The sequence below is a fragment of the Molothrus ater genome, chromosome 17 (assembly GCF_012460135.2).
Source record: "Molothrus ater isolate BHLD 08-10-18 breed brown headed cowbird chromosome 17, BPBGC_Mater_1.1, whole genome shotgun sequence".
Taxonomy (NCBI): Eukaryota; Metazoa; Chordata; class Aves; order Passeriformes; family Icteridae; genus Molothrus; species Molothrus ater.
The window spans coordinates 14,714,547-14,741,790 of record NC_050494.2 but is presented as its reverse complement, the minus strand read 5'-3'; the positions used below and the strand labels follow the sequence as shown (position 1 = coordinate 14,741,790).

At 52.9% G+C, this 27,244-nt stretch overlaps 1 protein-coding gene across 2 annotated transcripts in view; it reads right to left on the bottom strand.

Moving 5' to 3' along the window:
- Nucleotides 1–26,614, bottom strand: part of KCNB1 (potassium voltage-gated channel subfamily B member 1) — a 110,220-nt gene extending 83,606 nt beyond the window's left edge. For both annotated transcript variants that reach the window (XR_008508660.1, XM_036395562.2), the window contains exons 1-2: nucleotides 26,236–26,614; nucleotides 24,697–25,359 (exon numbers count right to left, since the gene is read on the bottom strand). Coding sequence is in view for 1 of the 2 variants with exons in the window: in XM_036395562.2 (XP_036251455.1) it covers nucleotides 24,697–25,263 (567 nt within the window). In the remaining variant the exon portion in view is untranslated. The remainder of the gene's footprint in view (nucleotides 1–24,696; nucleotides 25,360–26,235) is intronic.
- Between the last annotated feature and the right edge of the window lie 630 nt (nucleotides 26,615–27,244).

Here is a 27,244-nt window from a genome sequence, read left to right as displayed (position 1 = left end):
TTCAATCAATAATTTCCAGAATACGTCAGAAAACTATAATTAAGGAGCCCACCCCTTCTGGTGGAAGTCTGCTTGTGTCAACAGAGAGACGGGAGTATTTAGCAGACTTCTTTTTCCATCCTGCTAATTTTAGGCCCTTATATAACATTTCTTTCAATACAACCCAGTTTCTGTAGCCCACTGAAGGAACGGCACTTCTCATTTGTCTTACACCAGTGCCTAAAATACTCCCCAGAGCTGGAGGGTGGCTCTGTGCTCCCCAGCATGCATGGGGCCAGCTCTGCCCAGCACAGCGTGATGTTGAAAGAGCCCAGTACACAGAGGGACACACACACAGAGCCAAAAGAGGGGCTGTGCTGTGCAGCAGCAGCACAGGATGGAATAAAAGCCAGTTACCCCTGTCCCACCGCAGCTCCAGGTATCCAGCAGAGAGGAGGGTGAGGAGGTGACACCTGACACTGATGCCCGAGCTGAAGCTCCACACGGTGATGCTCCAGGTTTCAGCCCTCACTGCAGATTCCCTCAGCCCCTTCCTGCGCTGTCATCTTTGATGAGAAGCGGTTCTTACCTTCCTAAGTGAACCTCAAAGTTTGTGATGCTCCAGAGCACATCAAAAATACATCAAAATAACTCAAACTCCCTTTGACAGACCACATAAAGTTTGCAATTTGCATTTCAAAGCCATGGTAAGCATGGAAGGCAAAAGCAAACAAGGCAGCAGCAGACACCCAGACCTGTCAATTATCCCACTGGTTTTTCTGCACAAGGCTGGGAGAGCTGCAGAAATAACTGCCTGGGGCCAAGCTCATCCCTGCCCTGGCACTGCTGAACCCAATGCCTCTACACGTGTGGACAAGATTTGGCTTTTCTACACACTTTTGGTGTGGAAAGGCTGCTTATCAGCACCCCACTGCGGGGCAGCCCCGGGACACAGGGGTGCAGCGCGGCTGACAGGTCATGGGGGACCCAGCCAGGGAGCTGGTCCAGAAGGAAGGAGTTTTCACTACTACTGAGGGGGAAAAAAGGAGTTGGGGTTGCCTGAGAGCACAGCCACGGAGATGGCACAGAAATGGGATGTGTGAACGAGTGTCAGCAGAGCAGCGAGGTGCGGTGGTTCCCTGCGGGAGCAGCTCCTCCCACGCCGGTCCTGCCCTCCCTCCCCAGCTCAGCCCGGGCACCAGGGCCCAGCCCACGGCTCTGCCCTTCCCTCTGCACCCCGTCCCACCTCCCAGCCAGCTACCCACCAGGGCTTTCTGGGGGAGCTTTGAATAAATAACGAGCACCTGATTTCACTTGACAGTAATTAATCTCGGGGACAATGCACTAATTTGCCAATGCTGGGAGCATTTATCTTCTCCTCAGAAAGCAGTTTTTGCTATGAAAGAGTCATGGTAAGCCAATAAAACCTAAACCCCTCTATCCATCTTACACCAGTAGCTGTTTTTAGTGACAGTGTGGAAAGGGAATATTTTCTCTGCAGCACAGTGGTGTGGTACCATCCCCTATCCAGGAAAGCAAAAGCTTTCTCTCCTTCCCAGCGTCTCCTATGAAGATTTGGAAGAAAACAAATGGTCTTCCCCAGTCTTTGTGGGTGACTCCTGCCTTTCCCTGCCTTCTCATTCCCCTTAGAAGCAAGAGTTGAGCCTTTGGGCCGGGATGCTGTGCAGCACCTCGCTAACACAGCAGGCTCCTGGCCCAGCACTAGACCTCCCAAGCACTACCCTAATATAAATAAATATGATTCATAAAGTCTAACTTCAAATTTGGCAACTGATCCTCTGAACAAAGCTGGTGAGTCAAGCTCTGAAGAGGTGGAACCAGCCACAGCCTTCATGATCGTGTTAGTCAGCACAAGGAGACCATTGCAACTGCTCTGACGTGTGAGCTCAGCACAGCTGATGGAAGCCTTGGCAGGAAAGTATTTGCATCATAGCCTTGAACTGCTGGACTGTCTCGCTGAAAATCACACCAAAGAATGTGGTTTTTTCCAGCTACCCAAGCACTGGCACGGCTGTGCCAGACCCTGAGCTGGCATCAGTCAGCACAGGCTGCGCACACAGCGGGGCTGGACGCGCTCACAGCTGGGACACTGCACCACAGGAGAGCAAGGGAAGGGAAAGGGGGTCCCAGGGGACGGCCCTGGCACCTCCAGGCCAGAACTGGAGCGAGTGACAAAGGGCCTGCCTGGCACAACCCCTGTGCTGCAGGGGGAACCCCTCTGCTGGCCGAAATAACGGAGAGGCAGCTGGGGGAGGATGGGGCTGAACGGGGATAAAGGCGGGAGCACGGACAGGAGAGAGTCACTGCAGCACCGAGGGACGCCCCGCCGCCGCCACCACCGGCTGGCACCCCGGTTACCGCCCTGCAGCCGCTGGGCTCTGGCACTGGGATGCTCCACTCCAGGGAGCCGGACCGGAGCGGCACCGCCACCGGGAGGGGACAGGGACAGCGCCGGGAGGGGACAGGGACAGGGCCGGGTGGGGACAGGGACACGGACAGCACCGGGAGGGGACAGGGACAGCGCCGGGAGGGGACAGGGACAGCACCGGGAGGGGACAGGGACAGCACGGGGTGGGGACAGGGACAGCGCCGGGAGGGGACACGGACAGCACCGGCAGGGGACAGGGGACAGGGACAGCACCGGGTGGGGACAGGGGACAGCGCCGGGAGGGGACACGGACAGCACCGGGAGGGGACAGGGACAGCACCGGCAGGGGACAGGGACAGGGCCGGGAGGGGACAGGAGACAGGGCCGGGAGGGGACGGGGACAGGGACAGCACCGGGAGGGGACAGGAGACAGGGACAGCGCCGAGAGGGGACAGGGACAGCGCCGGGAGGGGACAGGGACAGGGACAGCACTGGGAGGGGACGGGGACAGGGACAGCGCCGAGAGGGGACAGGGACAGCACCGGGAGGGGACAGGGACAGGGACAGCACCGGGAGGGGACAGGGACAGGGACAGCACTGGGAGGGGACGGGGACAGGGACAGCGCCGAGAGGGGACAGGGACAGCGCCGGGAGGGGACAGGGGACAGGGACAGCACCGGGAGGGGACAGGGACAGGGACAGCACTGGGAGGGGACGGGGACAGGGACAGCGCCGAGAGGGGACAGGGACAGCGCCGGGAGGGGACAGGGGACAGGGACAGCACTGGGAGGGGACGGGGACAGGGCCAGGAGGGGACAGGGACAGCACGGGGTGGGGACAGGGACAGGGCTGGGAGGGGACAGGAGACAGGGACAGCGCCGGGAGGGGACAGGGACAGCACCGGGAGGGGACAGGGGACATGGACAGCGCCGGGAGGGGACAGGGACAGGGCCGGGAGGGGACACGGACAGCGCCGGGCCGGCAGCCTCGGGCCCCAGAGGGCTCCGAGGGCCGTGCCGCGGGGATGCGCTCGGTGTTGAGGGGCAGCAGAGCTCCGGGAGCCGGGACGGGACACCCCGACACCCCCGGAGCCGTCCCGGAGCCGCCGGCACAGGAGCCGCCGTGCTTTGTGTCTCAGATGAGGTTCTTATTGTGACAAGTGAATCACCAGGAATGAAGCTAACAAAGATAGCGTGGTAAACTTAACAGAAAAATTATATCCCTCTGAATGTGTGTTGTATTTTGAGAATAAACTGAGGAACAAGGCATTCCTCAGTTTAATCCATCTCCTGGGCTTGTCGGGGGTAAAAATACAAACCCTACAAACAAGCGTTGTTTTTTCATTTCCATTAACCCTTTGTGAAAGGTGAGACTGAGACAGCCCTTGTTAACCTCAGAAATGCTCAGAAGTACAGACTGACTGTGGGCTCTTGGTTCTGTGCCTTTTCAGAGTGCTCTGTTGGGAAGGACCAAAGGGCCAGACTGGTGCCAGCAAGCTGGCACTGCCCCATCTCTCCTCATCTGCTGCTCCCTTACCAAGCAGTGACCAGTGCACTCGGCCTGCAGATCCTGAATTTTCAGTGAGGATATTACCAGGAGGACCCCAGCTCTGATGGTGTTGCTGAAGGATGGAGCATTAAGGTCCTCCTCTGTCCAGCTCTGAGGGAAATCTGGGACTCAGCAAGTCTGCTGGCACCTTTCTGATGCTGCACATACCCGTGTCAACTGCTGTAAGGCAGCATCTGTGCCTTACAGGAAAAGCCTGCTGAAATCCAAATTGCACACGAGGAAGTTTGAGATGCTGTGGAAACCTACAGACAGCTGTTCTGAAACCAAAACTCCAGACTAGCAAGGACACTGCTCAACAGGGCTGTCCTATCCATAATTACTCCATTTCTAACCAAAACTTCCAAACACTATGGGACTGAAGTGAACCATTTAGCCAAATAATCTGTTTAAGCTGTTTTCTAACACCTTCACTGGGGACTCGGCCTCCCCTGGCCAGTGCACACAGGGAACCAAACCCACTCTCCACTGAATTTTAAACTCAGCCTGAGGTGGTGGGAAAGCAAACCTACCTGCCCTCAGTTTGCAGGGAACATTGTTGTGTTCCCTCTTTCCCACTCACGGGGAGCTGTGAAACCCAAGGCTCTGTAAGCTGGGATCCCATGGGCTCCCAAGGGAAAGCAGCACACTGATGGGAAAAAGCTGAAAAAAGGATTGCAGGGGAGCAGAACAGAAAAAGGCCAATTTCATGGGGAATATTTCTGATTTCAGGTCGCGGCTGCGCAGTTCAGGGAGAGTGGATGGGGCGCCTTATGGGACATGCCATATGTCCCCTGCACTGAGGGAGATAAATGCAACCCAGAGCTGCCTTCCAGCCTCACTGCACCTTCATCCTCCCAGTTAATATTTATAGAGCTCAATATTTGTGCAGCGTTGTGCAAGGGGAGGAACATGAACAGAATGTCCGTGGGGCATCCAGGAGAGCAGCACCTCCCTGCCACGGGGCACCACTGACACAGGGAAGAGAGAACCATCAGAGGCAGAGTTTTAGCCCTGGGCATTTAATTCAGGTTCCATGTGCAAGTGTGGCTGTGGAGATAAAGGGCAGCCAGGATAAATCCCAGAGCACGGTGCCTGAACTGCCAAAATAGAGTTAAAATACTGCCACGTTCTCAGAACTGAAATACCTGGAAATCCGGCCAAGAAACCAGACTTTAGGGAAAGATCAAAGGATAAGTACATCTCACCAACATGTTTCCTTTTTTTTTTCTTTAACTGTGATCAGATTTGCAGGAGTAGGGATGGGTTTTGGAGGAGAGCAGGCTGCCCCTCTGGGGGCTCTGCCCTGCCCTGCGGGAGCTGCATTGGCTCTGGCTCCAGAGTAGCCGTGCCATGACTCATTCTTTCCACTCCCCATAATCCCTCCCAGTAGGGTACAGACTTAAGAGTTTTCCTCTGACTTCTGACTTCTATTTTGTTTTAATTTATGCACCTGCTTTGGAAGAGCCTTTGAAAAATCTGACAGTGGATAAAAAAGGAGCCTGTTCTATCTGTCTGACGGACAGGCTGAAAAAATACCCCAGCACAGTGAAATTCTGCATTACCAGGAAAATAACATCTGCATCTACAGCTTTCTACAGGCTGTTAGTAACAAAAACTGAGCCACTAGAAACCCTTTGTCAGAACAAGGGCAGAGCTTAAGGGAAAGAATAAGCAGTTCAACTGAGTCAGAAGCGTGTGGCTGACACAAGACAGAGCAAAAGTCTTTTTAAAAAAACACACGAATGAATTATGCACAAGCCCATGCTCAGGGGCCCAGATCCCATGTCTGGCTCCCAGTGAAACCAGCAGCAGCCATGCTGGGTCCCACATGCTTCCCCAGCCTCCGGAGCCAGGCACGAGGCAGCGGCTACTTCTGTAAAAGGACTTCTTTTTATGGGTTTTGGAAAGGTCAATAAATAAAATCTAGGTTTTGACATGCCAGCTATTTTAGGAAAAGTGACTTTTTTCCATTGTCCCTGGGTCTGAAACAGGGAGCGCCACTGCTTCAAAGCCACTCTGCAGCTGCAGCTTTATACACAATGCCAGACTGTGTCACCACCGCACCTCAGAGCCTGCAGGTACCACGGGACCTTCCCCAGGCCCGCAGTCCATGTGGCTCTTGCCTCACAGCCCCTCTGCAGCCTGTCCTCAGCACAGCCCGTGGCCCTGGGCCTCCAGCCAGCCCCAGGTGCCGTGGCTGCCCTCGCTGGCACCCCTGGCTCCCCAGGGCACAGAGCATCCCTGGGCGCTGTGCTCCATTCCCAGCTCTGCTCCTGACTGCCCAGGGAAAACACAGCCTGCACCCTGTGGCTCCTCTGACAGCAGAGCTCATCCCAAAGGACACATTTCATTGCTCACATCCACACCTAAGAGCTGCCAGGGGCAGCTGTGCTCTGCGTCCCCCTGGCTGAGGGACATCCCCAGGGCACTGCCCGCTGCCCCCTTCAAATAAAATCCTGCCCTATAACCTTTCCTGCCTCTCCCAGAAGATAAAACTGTAATGAGGAAGATTTCCTTGAGTTACTGTTTATTTAACACATTTTACAGCTCTGTTGGCCTAAGGTGTGTATTTTTAGTGTCTTTTTAGATTGCTTCTTCCATCTAGAGAAATAACAGTGAGTGCACAACATGTGCTGGAAAAACAAACAGTTTTACTGCTGGCTTTCTGGAAGCTTTTGGTAAATAGCTGCAACTGGTTCCAAGTGTACTTTGTTCTAAGGTGCTGGCAGTACCTGCCTGATGCCATGCTCCCTGAGGTTGTTAATTAAGAACCTTGTGTTTTATTGGTGCTTGCAGCTGGGGCTCTGTTGTGAATGTATGAATGAATGGCGCCCCTAGAGAATATTATTATTTCTCCTGGAATCCAAATTGAAGAAATATGTGAATAATAGAGGCAGACACTCTTAAAACTGCTCAGTTTATCCAATCCATGTCTAGAAAGTCGTATTATCCAGCTGAGAGTACATCAATGACGCAAAATTGCCAAGGTGGTGAGCTATTTCAGGATATTCCAAACCCAAGCAATAACATCTTGGTACTCCTGTGATGGAGTTATCGAGTGCTAATCCTTCTGCACACCCCTGCCCTGCAGTCAATGAGCAGCTCTCCTCTAGGAAGCTCAGGAGCCTTCAGCATCTCTCATCTTGATGACTCCAAACCTCTCTTTAATGGTGCGAGCCCCAGGAATGGTTTGCACCTCCATGAGAGTATGAAATTTTAAGAGTTCCTTTCCCAGGAACCTCTCTGAATGTCAATAATTGGAAGGGGACAACAGGGCAGTGGGAAGAGTTTTAGAAGTCTGCTGGTCTGCACTGAAGATGGATCCCACAGGTAACAGCTTCACGTTACCTCTGACCTTCACCATTGTTAGTGCTGCTAATATAAACACCTTACTCCACACAAACCTCCTTGTATCGTTCAACAAATCTAAAGAGAGCAAATTTGACAGTTTAAGCACTTTTACAGCCTTCCCCCAGCAGTGGGGGAAGCATTTGCTCTGAAATCTCATCTACAACCCTGCTCTTATCTCTATATTTAGACTGGTTTGGTCATTTTGAGTGTAGTGTGCATTGCTCACCTCAAGCAGTGAATAACCTGCCGCCATCCCCCCACACCCTGTGCACCTCTCCAGAGGCTTAGGAGCCTTGCTGCCTGTGTGGGACCATGCAGTGACCCCAGACTGCTCTGGGACCCTGGTGAGGAGCCCTCGTGGGCTCAGCGGCCCCAGGGAAAGGAGAGAACTCGGTGCTTTTCTGCAGCACAGTCAAGCTGAAGGCTCAGTTCAAACACTGCAGAAATGCTGGCGCTGTGGGGAGGCTCTGGGGATGGGGACATGGAGGCACCACCAGTGCAGAGCCTCCTCAGGCCTTTAGCAGACACGGGGTGCTGTTCATGGCACTCCGGAACGTCCCAGTGCCCACCTGCCCCTGCCACCTCCCCTGAAACCCCACAAACCCCAGAGAGCTCTGTGGGGAGCAGGGAAGTACAAACCAGACATTAATGCTGCTACACCATCAACTGCTGAGCCCAAAGAAACTATTTTTATTTCCTTTTCTTTATCCTGAAGGTATCGGGCAATCCCATGGCAACCAGCCTTTCAGAGTGGCTGTCATTTGGTCAATACAGCTTAAGTCATCCATCAGAAAACCAGGTCCTTTCACCTCATGTGTTTCTTTACAAAGAAGGAATTTGGCCAGTACAGATGCTGTGAAACTGCCCCTGACTGAGTTATTTTGGGATGATGTGCAGGGTGCACAGAGCACAGAATCCCTTGCTGCACGAGACCTTCATCCAGCCCTGGGCAGTGCCCCAGTCACAGGCACAACACAGCCTGTGCAGCCCAGTCCCCGTGGCTTCAAACACACAGCTGAGCATTAAACTGTCCCCCCCCCACACAAACACCACCTGGGGAGGCCCTGAAAGCTGCTGCAGGCAAAGCCAAGCCCTGGCTTCCCCCAGCCCCACGTCTGCCCAGGAAACCTCAGCAAGAGCCCACAGAGCCCTTCTCCCTGCCCGAGGAGGTGCAGCCCCCGTCTGTTGGGAAAACAACATAATTGCACCCCAAGCACTGAGTCCAAGGAAACCACATCAATTTTGTTTTTAAGGACTGTGTTTCCAGGATTGCTGGCTGACCAGGACTGTGTTTTCCAAACGAGACAGAAAGGGCAGAGAAATCTCATTAATGACAGGACAAACAACCCAGCAATGCAACAGGGCTTGCATCAAACTCAGATCCTGACAGAGACAGACTTTAATGTGCCAGCATCTTCTGCTCATCACTTGCCAGGTAGTCGTGAATGGCACGAGGTCATTGATCATTAATTAGAGACAAATTTTATATTGTGACCCTGCCAACAGAGGCTGAGGGCTCACAATGCCCAAACTCCCCCACACACGAGCACTGAGAAAAGGGAGGGACTCACTCCAAGGGTGATAATGAGAATGGATTTCATACGGCAATGGGTGCCCAAAATGAAAATCTGTGCTGAGTTCCAGTGCTGGGAATGGCGCTGCAATGACCCATAAAATGGGTCAGTTTCTCTACCCTCTCTGCATTTTTCTTTAACTCCTTCATTACTTTTTAATGTTTTTGAAGTACTCAAGAGATGACCTGAGAGCAAAGGCTGAAAAAGGCAATGCTGGGCAGCCTGGAGGGGTGGTAACTCCTGTGCTCACCTCTGGGTGGGAACACCTGGAGGAGGAGGAGAACAGAGGACACCAACGCTGCTCCAAGAAAAGCCATAAGAGAAGAAAATAAAATGGTGGCTTCATCCAGCATTTCAGGACAGGAGGTAAATACTGAGGGAACATGATCCACCCCCATCTGCTGTCCTGCCAGGCTGGGGCAGAGCCAAATGGGACCTGCTGGCCCCACTGCTGCTAGGAGGGATTATTTGGGATAAATCCTGTGGCACCTTGGTTTCTCTGGCCATTGCAGACCCCAGGCAGTGTCAGCAGACACCCAGCTCCTCCCTGGCACAGATCCCCTGCAGCAGAGCCCAGCACAGCTTTACTCAGCTTTGGGGGGACACACAGACCCCATGGGAGCACTCACTGAGTGAAGCCTACGTGGACACGTCTGGCTGAATTAATTAGACTGGAATAAATAAGCAGCAGGGAAATTGTGTTGAAGGCTTTGGTGGGGGTATTTGCAGCTGAACACAACCACAGCCTCACACAAACCTGGCACAGAGAGCAGAGTGCTGCAGATCACTGTTCAGCAACTCTCCATCTCAGTGCAGGCAGAAACCACGGCGAGCATTGTCTTTGTGATCATCTCTGCACAGAGGCTCAGTGCCAGCTACCTGGAGGCTCTGCACATGCTGCTCTCCCAAATTTGGCTGTTCACTGTCCCTCAGTTCCACACAGTCTGCAGGGCCATGGCTTTCCAGCACAGCTCCCCAGGATTGTCTCTCCCAGCAGACAGCAGACTCTCGTGCTTGCAGTCTAACACACAAGCATGCACAAGGACACTGTCCAGAAGGAAAACAGAGCCCAGGATGCATATTAATTACTGCTGGCACAAAGCCCAGGCAAGGTTGCTGCTCCACAGTCAGGCTATAAATCTGCCCAAATAGGATTCTGACCACGTCTGCCTTGTTTACATTACTAAATTTTATGGCCATGTGATTCTTCACCTGGAGAGGAAGAGTACCCTCGCACAGCCAGTTAAGGGCTGAGATCTATGGCCTGCTGAGAAGGGCCTGGCTGCTCCCTGGGACCCCCCAGCCCTGCCCAAGCTCCTGAGAAGTTTTATGCCTTTGTTTTCCCCAGCAAAAGCTTCAAGCCCCCTCCAGGCTGTGGAGATATCCAAGCTCCTGCAGGGACACCCAGCCTCTGTCCTGGCTGCCATAAACACCTGTCAGAGCATTTCTGCTTTCAGAGGGGCCTTGCCATGCATTTTGGGAGGATATTTCCCAATGAGGTCAAAAAGAGGTTCACCCCCTTTTCCTGCAATGAGATTGGCTCTGCAATGCCAGTAGGAGAGAAAAGCAAATGTTGCTCTCACCAGGGAGGGGGAAAGACTTGAGCTGAATGTGTGGCGGCCGACTGATAGCTGAATTAGAGAAAAAAACAGGTTTCCTTCCCTGTGTCAGGCCTTTCTCACAGCTCCTGGGGCCAGCACTGTCACAGTTACAGGCACAAAAAGCAGATGACAAGAAAGTGTCCAAACAGACAGAAACATAAAATAAAATTTGGATTGTTAAACATCTGTTCCACAGAAACAATTCTCTGTAGGCTTCTTGGATGTTGCAGATGTCACATTAACCTGAAGCACTCAAAAATTTTAACTGGAGGAGGAAAATGTCCCTATTTTTATAGAAACTTCATCAGCACACACTCCTGGCCTCTTCAGTGAAATGGGTCCTTTAACTGCTCTGTCTTTGCTACATGCTTAATGTTAGAAGCTGCTTAAGTCTTGTTGATTTTGAGGAGATCACTCAATTATGAGTTTTGTGTGTGCTGAAGTTTCCCACTCTCAGCAAGGGTTTCATTTTGCCCCCAGGCAGGTCCAGAGCCCTGTGTGTGCCCAGGGGCAGACAGGGGGGATCAGCTCTGCCTGACACTCGACTGAAGAGGAAACTTTGAAAAAGGATGGGGAAAGGCATCTTCCATCCCTTGTTATTGCACAAACATATAGCTCCAAAAATCTTCATTCTGTCCCGTGTCCCAAAGGAAAACATTTGAAATAATCCATATTCATTGGAGTTTTTAATCCCTCACAAAGCAGAATTCAGCAGGCAGCTAATGAAGAAGACAATTATGCAGCACTTCACACAAAGAGCAAACCAGAACAGGTGCAAAGGCTGGAGCCTTGCCACAGCTGCTCTGCTCTTTGGCACAGGGATTGGTGCTTCACTTAAAACACACTCACACATCCCAACAGCTTAAGGACTCGGCCTGAGAGGAAAAGAGGTGACATTTAAGATTGGTCGTTAGCTGCTGACCACCCAGGGTACTAAATCAGAAAGGAGCCAGCCAAACTCAGCTTTATTTGTGTTCCTTCGAGGGGCACAGCAGAAATGGGGCAGCGCCAGCAGGGCAGTGAGCACACAGGCTGGGCTTGGTTTGCCCCTTGAATCAGAGCTCTGATGTACAAGCACAGGGCAAAGGAGTGGTGCCCAAAGGACTCTGTCCAACCAGAAAAGCATGGGAGAGGCAGAGACATATTTTCGATCTCTCAAAAGCAAAGAGAGATTTTTGCAGATGTTGGTCAGAGGCACAAGAGACTAAAAATCCCCTCTTGGTGCAGGAAACTCAGAGCAAAGCCACGGCCCAGAGGTGCCAGGAGCAGCCAAGGCACTGCCCAAGGGCTGTCCCTGTCCCCTCCCTCGCTCTGGGGAGAGCACAGCCCACAGCAGTTCCACAGAGCTGAGCTCAGCACACAGAGCTGCTGCACTCGCCAGAAACAGCCTGGGAAAGACAGCAGCAAGGAGGTCAATGGTCAAGGATTTTACTGAAAGAAACAGCCTTTTTAACAGGGGGTTCCAATGTACTTTTAATGCAAAAGATCATTTTTGTGAGCAGCAAGAAGGAGCCTTTGCCAGTGTTATGGCTCATTCCCCTGGCAAATGCTAAGGAAAAGAACGATTCCAACAGGTAGGCGATAATATAGGGAATAAGTGACAATGAGATAGCAAAGATATGAACTGCTTAAGGACCTGGTGGAAAAGGAAAAAAGAATACATTTAGGAAGAGACGTAGTTTCTGTCAGGATAACGAAGTACTAACAGAAAGGTTCTGATTTGCAGAACCATTTTCACACACAACTCACAATTGTCCTGCTTTTACACACACACATTACCCAATTGCTTGTATAAACTTCAAGACACATTCAGTGTTCCTGATTTGCACGTGAAATCACAGCAGCCATGCACAGCCCCCTCAAACCAGGCCAGGGGAGGATCCCAGTGCCCTGCTGGGCTGCCAGGGGAGGATCCCAGTGCCCTGCTGGGCTGCCAGGGGCACCGAGCACTGGGACTGCCTGGGGCACTGGGACTGCCAGGAGCTGCCTGGGGCACTGGGACTGCCTGGGGCTGTTGCTGGGGCCACTGAGAGCAGCAGCCCTGGGATGGCACCGGGACAGGGACAGCCAGAGCAGTACATGCCCCCCTCCCCGCCCGGGTGTCCTGGGTTGATAAGGAAGTGAGTTTTTTTGGGACACCCGTCCCCAGTGCTCCCCAGCCCTGCTGGACCCAGACCCCAGCCCGGGGGCTCTGAGCTGGGCTCAGGCACATCCCTCCCCCGGCATCAGCCATCAGCCAGACTGATCCCACACCTTCCTTCCCACAGCAGCTCCGGCTTTCTCTGTAAAACGTATTTATTACTCGTTTTGGGGTAGCATACACGAGCTGTGAGTCAAGACCCTGTGGTACTTAGTGCTACATAAACACAGAACAAAAAGACAGAACTTCCTACAAAGAGTTTATGGATTAAATTAATTACATCTATAACTCCTGGAAGTGGCACTGCCACGCTCAAGTTATCTGGACCATGAAGCAAATTTTCCAGAAGACAGTGCAAACTAGGATGTATTTCACAGCCACTTTACAGAAGCTCTTAAGAGCATCTTTAAAAATAACTATTAAGTCAAGTAGGTTTCATTCCTGGCCATTCATTCATAGCCAGAAACTTCATCAAATATGTTCTTTAGCTTGATGAACACACAAAAATAATGCAATTGCATTATGAACACTGCCCCAGTGTTCAGCAGAGAGAAAAGAGAGGCCAAAGACCCCTCTGCTGAGACCCAATGTGCTTGCCCAGCATGATAGAAATCTGATATTTGAGCAGGCATGTGCTGGAGCTCTGGCCAGGGCTGCAGATGTTAAATGAGACCCTTCCCTGGGATTGCAGGAAGGCTAAAGTTACACCTATAGGATAACATTGTGTGTAAACACAGACAGACAGAGCACAAACACGACAATTATCAAAATGCATTCTGATACCTGATGTGCTCTAGAATGCAGCACATCTTATGTTGGGGGAAATATCTCAAATATCTCCTGATCAGAACAGCCCAAAGTGTCCTGCCCTGCTGAGCCAGACAGGAGCCTGGAGTCAGGAAGGGTGAGAGCACACAACGAGGTGTTGGGTCTGTGGGCACCTTGGGTGGCATGAACAATGCATGAGGAGTCTGGCCCTCAAGAACTCCCTTTGACAACACTGCTTTGGCCAAGGCAGGGGACTAGGGCTCTGAGCGCTAGGAATTAATCATAATTCCTAGACTACACTTCATCTGCCTCAAATTTACCTTAAGGATCCAATATAGCTGGAGTTACCAAACCCATCTCTTCATCAAAATAAACCAAAAGTAAATGCCAGTCATGTCACTTGACATCTCCTCCATGAGGAGAAATTAGAGTTGATGTATCTGAGAGCTCTCGTGGTGCCCCAGGGTGTTCAGCACTCCTGGGACACTGGGCCCAGCCAGGTCCTGGCAGCCCCAACACCAACAGCCCCTCTCTGAGTGCACCCCGAGCCTGGCAGGTCCTTCCCAGGACCTCACAGAACAGGCAGCACCTTCCCGAGCCAGGCTCCTCTCAGCTGAGCTCTGCAGAACCTGCTGAGGTCAGCCAGACTCTGCTTGACCTGGGGAATATCAGAGGCAAAGAATAACAACTGTGTGTGACTGCCCCCAGTTTAACTCAGCTGCAGCTGCGCACTGAGTGCGCACTTGCTGAGAGAACATTGGTGCTCATTTACTTTTCATCTCTGTTCTACCCCAACAAAAACTGCTCCTAAGGGATGCCGGCCAAGGTAATGAGACAGAGGTGCTCAGGCAGCTCAGGCCAAGGACTGAGAGGAAAGAACTGGGGTGAGCTTTGCAGGCCAGCTCTGCAGGACGCCCTGAAGCTCTTCTTTGAGCAGAAGAGAAGGAGCAACATAATGTGGGGACACCATGAAACCTGTGACAGCCCCTGGGTGGTCAGCTGGGGGTTAAGGAGACCCTTTGTGGGACCTGCAGCAGGGTAACAAACAGAGGCTCTCCTGGAGCAAGGATCAGTCAATCCCATGCTGAGGCAGCTTCAGAGAGAGCTGACAACGCTGCCACCAGCCCTGCTGCTCTCAACCAGGACACAGGGGCTGCTGCCAGTCACAACTTCCCTCTTGCCAGCAGAGACAATTCTGCATTGGTCAAGAAAATCTCCTATCTGCTGTGTGCAGCCTGTGTCCAACAGCGCAGAGCTCCAGAGAGAACAGCACTGAGCCTGCTGGATTCACACAGAGGCCAGCACAAAGCGCTGCTCCAGCCTGCCGCGCCTCTCCGTGCCAGCTGTGCTCCTGCCTGTCTCTGGGAGATTTCCTCATTCACTGTGCTTCTGCACTGTCATATTTCAGTGCAGATTGATAGCAAGAGTTACTGCACCAGGCAGGCGTGAGGATTACTTAATTAATGTTTGTGAAGCACTTTTAGATCCTCACATGAACGCAGCTAGGAAACGCAACATATAATTATTATGTATTATTAATAAACTTCTGGCGCATTGACAGGAGGGAAGACAACGCTTCTCTTTTTTTATCCTTTTATTTCCAAAAAAGATTCAACTTTTATGCTATGAAGGACAGATTTCCCAAAAATTCAAGAGTAAGTAAACAAGGAGTGAAAGCTCCCTGTTCCACCAGGAAGGCAGGCAGCAAACGCTGCCTGAGGAAGCGAGTTCCACTCCCCATCAGCCCAGACACTTGGGAATCCATGGCTTGTGAGAGTAGCCAGCTATGGAGAAGTGCAGGGATGTTGCTAACAGTGGAAGTGGTCAAATGCACCAATTACAAGGAGCAGAGAGTTTGTTTAACGTGTGGTCACTATGGTTGACAAAAGCATGCCCTGCAGAAGCAGTGAAGTGTGCAGAGCAAGAGATGGGCATTTTCAAACAAACAGAAGAACCACAGCTGCGTGAAGCAAGTTTTTCAGAGCTGAGAATGTGCCAGACACAAGCCTGGTTCCCAGAAATACACAGAAACCCAGTCTCAGATGGATTCCTGGGCAGCTCCACAGAAGGGGTCAGCTCTCACGTACTCCAGCTGCTGCTTCAACATTTATGGCTGGGATCCAGCAGCACCAGGGAAAAGGGGGCCCAGAGATTGGGGGTGAATTACAGCTCTGCCCCCTCCTCCATCACAGACCCTGAGAAGCCTCTGCAGCCTCTCCAAATAAACCAGGACAACCACACTGCTCCCCCCGGCAGGACAGACAGCCAGGATAGACAGACAGCAACCACGGCACAGAAGGACAGAGAAGAGCAGACAGTGATACAGAAGGGTCCTCAGGGAGCCAAGCTGATGCTCCTGGTGTGCCTCTACACCTTTCCATCCCTGTTTATGCTGCCATTGGATGCTGTTGAACCACCCAAGGAAAAGCACATGGAAAGATTCCTTGCCATGGGAAGGTGCTTACTGTAGTTCCTGCCCCTACAAAAGATTTTAAGTGGTGACACTGCAACAGACCTCTTTGCTCACACCTTCAATTTATTCTTTTAGCAAAATCAGCTTTTTTTTTTTAAGAAATACCACAAGGAATCTCAAATCTGAACATTTGGTAAGCGTAATCATGCTTTAGAAGCATTTTGCCTATCAGTTCCAATGAGAAAGCATTTCTGGTGTTTATGCTGTTTATGTACTGCAAATGAGATTTACAGCTCCATTTTGTTCAAAAATGAACTAGAGCAAATGGACTTAAATAAAATAAAACAAAACTAATCTGTGCTTTTGGCTAGAGACTCTGCACAAATCCTAGTCCAAACAGTATCGAGTAAGTTCAACTCATAATAACAGGAACTGATTATTTACAGCAGAAAAAAAGAACTTTCAAATAAATTGTTCCTTCAATTTGCTTTGACTGTTCACCAGCTTTTGTTAGGGACACAGGTTTTTAATCAGATTAGACAGATACCTGATGGATGCTATCAATGTTAGTTGAACACCAACAAGTGCTTGGTTTTGGCTTTGCTGTTCATTTATCTTGCCCAATCACACAACCAAGAGCCCGAGTGCTGAGCTAAGGCCACCTTCCCCCACTGCAGTGCCAGCAGCTCAGGGAAGGGTCACAAATCATCCACAGCCCTGGAGCAACAGTCCACATCACTGCAACCAGAATAACTGCAAACCTCAGCACGACCCCACAGGAATCACAGCGGGAACAGGGAAAGGGGGAACACACCAGAAACTGCAAATCCATCTCCAAGGCCAGGCTGGAAGGAGCTCCCAGGCTGCCCAAGCCTCTGAGCTCTGTTCCTACCAAGGTGGCAGCCGGGGTGTCTGAGGAGACACTGCTCCTGTTGGGCAACACTGGGGTCACTCACACATTATTGCTTCTGCTGTGCTCAAAGCAGAGCTGCTTGCACAGATGAGCTCTTAATTGAAAATAAATAACTTCCTCTTAGAGGTTAAGTTTGGTGAAAGGGGATCCCCACATGGCTGGGCAGGTTTAATGTATGTTTGTGCATCTCAATGTACAGTGCAGCAGTCATGTATTGTGATTATTTGAGCAGTTCACACCACAGGTTTTTCTGTGTGCTAGGCTGACATCTGCACTCCCTTGCTGCTCAAAACACTTCAGCAGCATCCCCTCACTGGAAACACCCCAGTACAGACCTTCTGCTTTTAGATCTAGCAGAGGAAAACCTGCTATTCTTCTGTAACCACTCACCCCCCAAACCTGACCAAGGCTTCCAGCACGTCCCCCTGCAGGCTGGGCTCCTTTCAGTGGGAATGCTTAAACAGCAAGCGGGCTGTTTTCTCTCCCCATGCCCTGGATACGCTGCCTGAGGGCTGCCAGGATCTCGTGGAGGGCACTGCAGGGGCCATGGGAAGCTCATCTAGACCATGAAAATGTCCTGGTGACACCGGAGACGTGCAGGCAGGGTCCCCCCAGCCCTGCCCAGCCTTCCCCACTGACCTTGGGCACTGGTCACCTCCTCACCTTAAGATGGGGATAATACATATATCAAGGTTTGTCCTGGCCTTCACTAATCCATCTTTTCAAAGCACTTTGAGAGCTTTGCTTGATGAGCACAGACGCTATAATACTCATCTGTTCCAAATACATTCACTGGGAGTTTTACCCTCCACAGAAGCAGGACTGGGGCTGCTGGTGTTACTGGGGACCTAGAAAATAAATCTGCTCAGGAATCTAGTGCTTGGGGAGGGCCATGGCCAGGCACCAAGGCACAGTGCTCACCTCAGCCCTCTTCCAGGCTATCCCTACAGTAAAGGGTGGAATTTCTCATTAGAAATCACAACAAGACCTCACCAAGGCATTCTGGTAAACATGTTCAGCAGGTCCCAGGCTGTGTAGGAGACAGGAGAGGCCAAAAGAGAAACTAGGACAGTGGGGAGAAAGCAGAGACTAGGCCAGCTCAGGGGGAAGGTCTCTACAGGATTTAGAATGGCTGCACTGAGGAACTGGGAATGGCAGGAGGGAAACACGAGGCTGCTGGCCCAGGGGCTGAGCTCAGGGCAAGGTCAGCCCAAGGATGGAGAGTGCCAGGCCTAAAGCAGCTTGGGCAGGCCAGGAGGCACTGGGGCATGGGCAGGGGGTGTCACCAGCCCCTCAGTGCCTGGCTCAGCAGTGTGGAGCCCCAGAGCTCCCCCAGCCCCAGCTGCTGCTCCCAGCCCTGGGGCACCCCCGGGACCCCAAACTGACCCGGGAGGGAGCTGAGCCTCCAGCTGATCTAGGAGCCAAACCACACACCCCCCATCACACCTGATCCTCACCTGCCTTGGCGTCACAGCGTGGATGCAGGGAGAAGGCTCACCCTGATGCCTCGCTCACACACAGCAGCCCCACAGCGCTGCTGCTGCTGCCAGGCCTCTCCACAGAGTAAATCACCAGGACTGTGTTTATTGTAAGAACTAAGTGATCAGCTGTGAACTTTCTTTGACATAAATATTTTGCCATTAGCAATGACAAATAGCAACGCTCATGTTGTAAAAGTAACATTGGGTTATTCCTCTCCATGGGGGCATTCACATCATGAGAAATCAGAAGGAAATTGTGATTGGAGAAATGGGCAGAAGGAAGACTGTGACAGCAAGGGTATTTATCCATTGTGTGGGGAGAGTTGAGAGAAGAGTGGATTTTTCCATGGAGCTCTGGAGTGCCTCTGCAGAGCCAGCTCTGGGCACTGTGGTGGTCAGCACAGGGCAGGGCCTGGCCCTCACGCAGGAGCTTTACACAGGTACCTGCCAAAGCTACACCTGCACGTTGTGCACATCACACCACACCAGCAGAGCCTGGGGGGTTGGGCCCAGCACTTTTCTTCTGAATCCCATTATTACTAAACCTGTGCAGTTACAGCTGAACAAAACAGGAATTTTCCATTGTTGCAACATTTTCTACTTTTTGACTGGTGATGTTGGCACCTCAAACCCTGTCTGCTCTCAGGCTGAACAGGATGGGAGAACACTGAGCAGCGAGGGGAATTAATTTCTCAGAGATTTTTTCCAAAGGTACAAATGAGAGCTGGTGCTTTAAAAATAGCACCAACTATACTTCTATAGCACACGTCCTCCTAGGAATTCAGCCCAAGCATGTAAGCGTCTCACTTCCCTCCAGAGGCAGGCAGGCTCTCATGGATGCGGGTGCTCAGGCAGGACCCCAATCCCCCTCCAGGCTCCCCTAGCAGGGAGTTACAGAGAAGTTAAAAATCCAGCAGTGTGCCAACACACACACGTTCATGGTACTCCATGGACTGCATGGTGAGAGCATCAAACGAAATGCAAGGCCCAGCAATTAACTTTCCTTTGATAGAATTCTCTAGAGAGCACAGAGCTGCAGGCCCGGATGGGAAACAGCTGAGCCCAAACCATCCTCAGTGAGGAGCGCCAGGAAGTGCCTGCCTGGATGCAGGGGCTGAACAACAGCTCTGGGAGGGCGTCCCCTGGCACAGGTGAGGATCCCAGCTGGAGAGCTCAGAACCAGCCTATCCCTGGCAGGTGCATCCCCTGCAGGAGGCAAGGCCATGTCACAAGAGCTCCCAGCAAGTCACTTCAGAGCCAGGAAAGAGCCACAGGACACAACTGCCAGGCTGGCAGTTTTACTGGGGTGTGGCTGGGGGCTTTCTGCCCCAGCTGGGGATTTGTGGAGGCTGTAATGGAGAGGAGTTCTGGGAGCTGGCAGCACAGCAATACACTCTGGGCAGGCCCACCAGGGAGACAGAGGACATTGCAGGGAACTAAACATAGGAATTAGGGCTCCCCAGACAAAAGATTTAAGTCCACTGGAAGGACAAGACCCAGAAAGCAGCTGCAGGATGAAAAGAGATTGATCCAGCACAGAAATCACTTGTGTCCACAGGACAGGGCTGTGCTAGAAGCCCAGAGATAAGCTGCAGACCAAAGTGGCAAATCCCTGAACCCAGGGGACAGGCTTTGGAATGAGGCTCCGCTTTTGAGGATCTCTGAAGATATGAGTTCATTTTGGATGAAGGGAAAAAGTCTCCTATATATAGCAAAAAAGCCAAGGCAGTAGCTGCATCACACGAAAAAAAGTTACAGATGGAGGCAAAATATGGGCAATCTGCCTTTAATAGTCAAAGTCAGCATGTGCCCTGAGCTGGGACCCTTGGAGACAGACAGGACACAGCCAAGATGTGACCCCTGCCATTCAGGAGAGGGGTTTCCTCTGCCAAATGCTAAATTCAGGCAGGTTTAGAGATGAATGAAAACTGCACACCATAAGGGAGGGCCAGGAATAGAAAGCCCATGTGGGGGAAGAACGCTCTAGATGTAGCAAACGCATCTCCAAGAGGCTTTTATCATTCTTATTTTGTCACTACTATCAACAATAATAAGAAAAGAGCTTACAGAGCATCCTCCCCAGTCCCTAAGCAATGCATCCAGAGATTAGCAGCAGAGAGCAGTGGGCAGCAGAGAAAAGCTGTTCAAGGAATGTAGAGGCATGCATAATGAGATTACCAAACTGGAGTTGCATGTTTTCAAGGATAAATGTGATATTATTGCACTGGCAAAGGCATAGCAGGAGCAGGGGAAAAGATGAGAAATAGCCTGTCAGAAGGGAGGGATCAGTGCAGCTGAGCTCCCAACAGGACAGGGACAAGTGGGAAGTGGAGGCAGCGAGGAGGAAAGGAAGTGCACATCCTACTTGACATGCAGATATGCAGAGAAGCTTTTTGCAAAGTGGGTGATGTCATCGTGTTTTTCTCAGCCTTCAGGACAGCAAGAGAAAAATAGATGAAACCAGCACATGCAGAGGAGTCTGTAAGACGAGCAGACTTCCCCCCCACACCCCATGCAACGCTAATTGCTCAAATATTGATCAGGGAAATCATTTGTAAGGACTAAAGGAGGAAAAGAAATACTTTCCTCTTAAGAAGCAAAAAGGGCAATGTTCCTGCAGAGCTGCTGGAAAGGTCCAGGCAATCGGAGAATTTCCAGAACCATAGATGCTAACCCAAGATGTTGAGCTGGTCTAATTCGTTATTTGTTTATACTGGAGAGCTCCAACAACTGCAGTCTTTTATTTTTCAGGATAGCACAGACATGAAGTCTAGCTGGAATACAGCCGGGCTGGTTCTCCCAAGGGACAGGCAGGTGAGTGACCCGTTGATCCTAACTAGCCTTGGTTGGTGGAAAGCAGCAGCTACAGAGGGCACTTTGGCAAGCCAGGACTGGTGGCTGGGCTGAGGGTGACAGGAACCAGCTGCCCAAGCTTAGCCTTGGCAAGAGAAGGAGCAATTAAGATCAAAACCCAAACCAGAACGCTGGAGCTGTCTAACCACTACAGCCCTGGCATGGACACTACGCCCGAGGAAAAGCAGCAGTTCTGCCTGGCTTCTGGAGAGCTGCTTTGCTTTCCTGACAAAAGGAAAGCTGCCATGCAACAAAGTGTGAGAGCTACTCCAGAAAATATCTGCACCTCGTCAGCTTCTAGAGTAAACCATGACAGAAACGAGCACCAGAGTCCTCTGTGGTTAAAAATGGATGTTGTGAGTACACCAAAGCACATGAGGAATACTATTTAAAAAACAAATCCAAGAATCAACCACCAAACTATTAAGATAGACTGGGAGAACGATAAAAATAAGCATGAACATGCAAAAACAGTGATTGCAGGAAGAGGAGAAAGCATCCACAAAGCCTGCAGTGAATGTTTGTCAGGGATATGCAGGCAAATAACCACAGGAAATGGGAGAATCAGATCCCTTAAAATATATGCTAAGGTTAGAAGGAGATGAACACAGTTTTATTTAATAACTGCCTGATACTTTTTCCATTTGACAGAGGCCAGGTCCCTGGAGTGCTGCATTCTGTGCCCAGGGGTTTCCCTCTGGGCAGGTGAGTGCAGGGAGCACAGAGCATCCCAGCCCAGGGCACGGGGCTGAACTGAAACCCCTTTGGGCACTGGGGGCTGCTCCTGGCCTGGCCGTGCTGGGGCTCTGGGATCACCCAGAGGGGCTGGGCTGTGCCAGGGACAGCAGTGATGTCCCCTTGCTGCTGCCATGGGGTGACAGCAGGGCACAGCCCCAGAGCCTCCTCTGCAAACCCGGGGCCTCTCAGGCAGAGGGAATGGGGGGGAATGCAGGAGGGCTCTCTCCAGTCACAGACACGGTGAAGCCTCACACATGGATAAGACCCTGCTTGCCACGATGGTTGGTTTAAAAGCCAGACAGAGTAGTCAGAAGATACAGGTAAATCTCCAGGGGATAAGAAAGCAACAAAAACTATGGTCTCGAGGATTCTTCTTCTCTTATTTGAATGCTATCTTACAACCTGGGGTATGCCACATATTGTCCCATTTAAATAAAAAATTAAAAGAAAATCCATAAAAAACAAAACCAACAAAAAGCATCCAAGAATAAAAAAAAGGCAACCCCAAATTCCTGAAAACCAAGCAACTAAAAAACAAGTCTGTCTGTTTAACTGGTCCCAGTATAACCCAGGAGTAAGCTGGTATGGAGGGGTAAGGTGCTGTGCAGAAAATGTTAAAATGCAGCCAATGCCGGCAGCCAAAGACCCTGGTTTGGTTTGGGGGAGAACCTGCACCTGTACCCGTACCCGTTTTCTGGACTTCTTAAAGAGAACATGAAGGTATCTCGTATCTGTTGCATGGAAAACCCTTTGCACTGAGTGGAACAAGTCTGAAGAGAAAAAAAATAAACAGGAGTAGTTCAGATTTCCCCAACAGCGGCTTTAGGACCTTGCGTGACATTAAACCTCACAACAGTTTACTTTGTTCCCTTCCATAGGAACAGTTTGAGCTCCCAGAGCTGGCAAAGCAGAGGGAGTCTGGCTGCAGGAGAGGTGAGAGGAGCTCCCCTGGCTGTGCACGAGCGCTGCACTGAGCAGGCAGCAGGGCAAGGCTGGCCAGGAGCTGCCAGGCAGGGGCTCAGCCTGGGCCCGCACACCCTGCCAGGGAGCCCGGCCCAGCTGGGCAGGGAACGGCCCAGGCTGCCAATGCCTTCCCCATGTCCTGAGTCCAACTACTCAATATGTGGATTGAACTCTCGGGCAGGTGATCAAAGCTAAGGGCATCCTCTGGCACGAGGGAAAGGCAGTCCAGTAGCAGGGAGCAAATCGGATAAAGAGCAGGCTTAGCAGAGCTGCTGTCCCTGCCTGCTAAGCTAATTGTTCATCAGGCCTGCTTGCCCTGCTAACACACGAGGTGAGTGGGAACCTGTGTTTGGGAACTGCTGCGATATCTGAGGTCTGAGAACACACAGCATCACTCCCATTGCAGTAATGAAGGCACAGAATGGCAGCTTTAAATGCTAAGGGTAATGATGCATTACCATTCCCTCTCAATTAATCCAGAGCCTGCAATGCCGGGTGCACTTACTCCGAGAATTTTCTCAGAAAATGAAGCTAGAGTATTTCATTTATAAATCACAAAAGACACTTATTTGGCAAGAATGACCCTTGCTCATATACAATAAATCATGAACATCAACAGTCTCTAATGGATTTTGAGTCAGTGCCACAGAAAGCAAAGCCTGGGGCCTGTGTTTCAGGATTCCAGGACTGTGCCAAAGGAGCCTTATAAATTATTAATGTGTTCATCACGGTGTCATCTGTGCCACTGGAGAGATAGAGGCACTCTGGGGCTCTGTTTGACATTAAAGAAGTGATATTGGGTTCAGCAGGCAGACCATGCCTCCCCTTCCCATGCCAGGCTGAGCCAGTCCATGTCTCACAAAATCCCTTCCCCAAAGTTTCTTGCATGCTTTTGGTTCACGATGTGCAGCATTTTGAGAAGAGGGAAAAAAGAGGTAAAGTCTGTTTTCACAAGTAGCCCATCCAAGCCAGACCTCCAAGGGATGGAGCCAAGGTCTGCGTTTGCAGATGTTTGTACAGAGAGTACAGAGGCATTACAGAGGTAGCCAGGGCTTCTTGTGACTTCTCTGCCATACAGTGAGGACGTGGGTACACAGAAAATTCAAGTTTTGGTCCCTACTGCTCAGTCTCTCATGCTTTTCAGTTATTCATCCCACAGTTTTCAACCTCTCCCCCTTCACTTTTGTCCCCATGGTTACTGAATCACTGTGTTCGCAGAGATTTTCCTCACTAAAGAAAATGTGACTAACATGAGGCAGCTAAATTATCAGAGCCAACTCTGACATTGGTTTCTCCCAACATGGATCTTATCTTCAAAATGCCTTCAAGTAGACCTGTCCACTGAAACCAACTTCAGAGTAAGCAGCACTTCAGCTATTGACAGAGCTGCATCACTTGCACAGGGAAGAGTTTAAAAAGGCTGGAATCAGGTAAAGGATGAAAATCAAACACCAGCTTTAGCAGACACGCAGCCTAGGAGTGCGTGATACAAATAACTAGGAGACACATTTCACTACAAAAAAAATTCAATTAAGCCCTGGAATGGAAGGCATTATTTCCTCACGCTACCCGGCTCTAGGAGTTCAAGCAGAAGTGGGTTCTTGACAGCCAATTTGATTAAGCAGCAAAAGACTCACACGTTTTAGGCCCAAAGAAATCTCTATTACAAACCGCACCAACACAGGCCAGTGGGTCACAAGTCTAAAATGTTCAGCCACAGCAGTCTTTGCATGCTGACCCACTGCTCAGAGGAGCTTCTCCCACACTTGTCCCAGGCTGCCCCAGGGAGACTCAAACCACATCCCTTCCAAACTACCAAAAAACACCCAAAAACCGTTGAAACTGATCTGTAAATGAGAGGCCTTCCTCTCCTTCACTCACAGCATCCATCCAGCCACAAGTGCCCAGACACCAAAGCAAGGGCAGCTCCTCAGGGAGCATCACCAGTCGGGAGCCAGTAGACAACAGAGATGTGGAACACTTACCTTGGCCGCTACGGAGGAGTTGGGCTTCTCCAGGAGGTCCCAGAGCTTTTTCCTTTTCTCAGCACAGCAAGTGTTATCGAATTCCTCCCCTTCCCTTTCCCTCAGGGTCTCCGCTTCTCTCTTCAGCTCCTCGTTCATCTGCTCTTTCTTCTGGTGGTAGCGGGCCTGGCAGCAGGACTCCAGGTAGATCTCGTCCACCCCCCAGTAGTCCAGCTCCTGGCTGAAGGACAAGGCGCACATCTCCTCCATCATGTGCAGCTTGCCGGTGCGATAGAAGTTCAAGATCGAGGTGAATGCCCCGGGGTGCCTGTCGAAGAAGTACTCGTTCTCCTCCAGGTTGTAGTCGTCGCAGATCTCCATGAGGGAGTCGTGCGTGTTGCAGTCTCTGAGCTTACCCAGCCTGGTCCGCGGCAACCTGTCCAAGGTGCGCCAGAGAACCTCGTGGGCCAGCCCCCCCACGTTGAGCTTGACCCTCCGGGAGCAGGCCTTGCTCCTGACGATCTCGGTGGGGTCCGGAGGCAAAGAGGTAGTAGAGCGAGATCCATGCTTATTCATCCCCAGAGGCATCGCGGGTCCCGCTCGGGCTGGACGCGGCTCGGTGCGGCGCGGGGCAGGGCGCGGGGCCGGCGCTGCTCACCTCTCGCTGCCCTCCATGCCCCGGAGCTGCAAGAGAGGCCGCGCGTGGGTCCCCGCCCGCCGCCCCCGCCGCGCCCGCGGGCGGGGAGCGGGGCCGCCAATGGCGGGGGGGCGGCGGCGCTGTCCGCCCGCCGGTGCTGAACCGCGCCCGGCCCGCTCCGCGCCCGGCCCGCTCCACGTGCGGCCGCCGCTGCCGCCGAGCTCCCCCGGGCGGCGGCCGGGGTCCCCCCGCCCCGGCGGGGCTGCGGAGCCGGGCACGGCCCCGGGAGCCCCCCCGGGTGCCGCGTCGGGCGCGGGGCTGCCCCGAGCACCGCTCGGCGATGCGCCCCGAGAGCCGCCGGGCCCCGGCCGGGGTGCGCTGGCACCGGGCCCCCATCGCGGAGCGCCCGGCCCCGCCGGTCCCCACACCCAGCCCGAGCGGCCCCCAGGGCTGCCCCCCGCCCTGCCCGGCCGTGCAGGCTGCGGAGGCTTTTAGTAACTCCAGCCTTAGAGAATTCCCGAGGAAAGAGCTGGGGCAGGGAAATGGGAGGATTTACAGCCGCTCTAACGACGCGCTCTGCTTCTCTGGGCTGCCCAGGGACGCCCCCCAAGCCCCCCTCACCGGCCTCTGCATAACCGGGAAAGCAACGAAAACGGGAATAAGGAAAAACCCCGAGCCTGTCTTAGGGAGCCGGGTGGCTCCTGGCAGCGCCGAGCACTGTTGCTTACACAAGATGGCACGAAGAGAAGCCCCGGCGCAGGCAGGAGCGGCTCCCCCGTGCACAGCCGGCACAGCTCGGGGCTCGGCCCCGTCCCCGCCGACCCAGCTCCCCCAGCCCCAAAAGCGGAGCCCCGCCGCTGCCTCCGGCCGCCGCACACGGGGAGAGGCTGGCGTGGCCCGGCCCGAGCCCAGCCCTCACCTACCTCCTCCTGCGGGCTCCCGGCGAGGCGGTGCGGGGCGTGCGGGGCCGAGGGCGGCTACATCCTGCGGCGGGGCGGGCGGCAGGGGCGGCCCCGCTCGCATCCCCCCCGGGCAGCCTCAAGGCGGAGGGATGGCGGCGGCGCTCCCGGCTGGCCGCGGAGCCCAGGGGGAGGGGAAGGGAAGCGCGGTAAAGCGGCTCCTTCGGCAGGAAGCTTTCCAAGGCCTTCCCTCGGCTGCGGCTCCCCGCTCCTACCCGCGGCCAGCGCCGGAGCCGCCTCTGCGCCCGCCCCCGGCCCCGTCCCCGGGCACACGCGGAGCGGAGCCCCGGCGCTGCCGGCCGCTGCCTCGGCTCGGCGATCAACAAGTGCAGCCCGCGGCTCGGCGCGGCCGTGCGCGGCTGTCCCGCGCGGGGCGGAGGGCTCGGGGCCGGGGCCGGGCAGCTCCACCGTGAGCCGGAGCCCAGCATTGCAGCGGGGCCGCCCCGCTCCGCTCCCCGGGCCCTCCCTGCGCCCGCGGGGCCGGCGGCGAGTGCCCAGGCAAGCGAGGAGCCGAGAGCCCCGGCAGGGCCCCGCCGCCTGCCAGGCGGTGCCGAGCCGAGCCGGGAGCAGCGGAGCTCAGGGAGGTTGCTCATCACCCCGGCTGTGAGGGCGAACCGGGCCCTCGCCCCCACCCCGCTGCCCCTCGTCGGAGGAAGGAGCCCACAACCATGGTGGCAGATATTTGCAGAAACAGATAGAAGGAATAGCAACGGATCTCTGCTGCCGATTAGGACTATAAATACAACGTAAAGCAGCATTTACTAACCTGAAAAAACAGCAGAAATAGAGAAAACGTCGACTTTCCGGGCAACAGCGCAGCAATCGAAGTATTCCTCTGCCAGACTGTCCCTCTTGTCTCCTTCCTCACTCCCACCAGAGAAAATGGCCCTCAGCAACAGCCTGGAGAGCCATTAGCACCAATTAGTATCACTTAATGCAATTCACCTGTTTGGACTGGTGTACCAGGGGTACG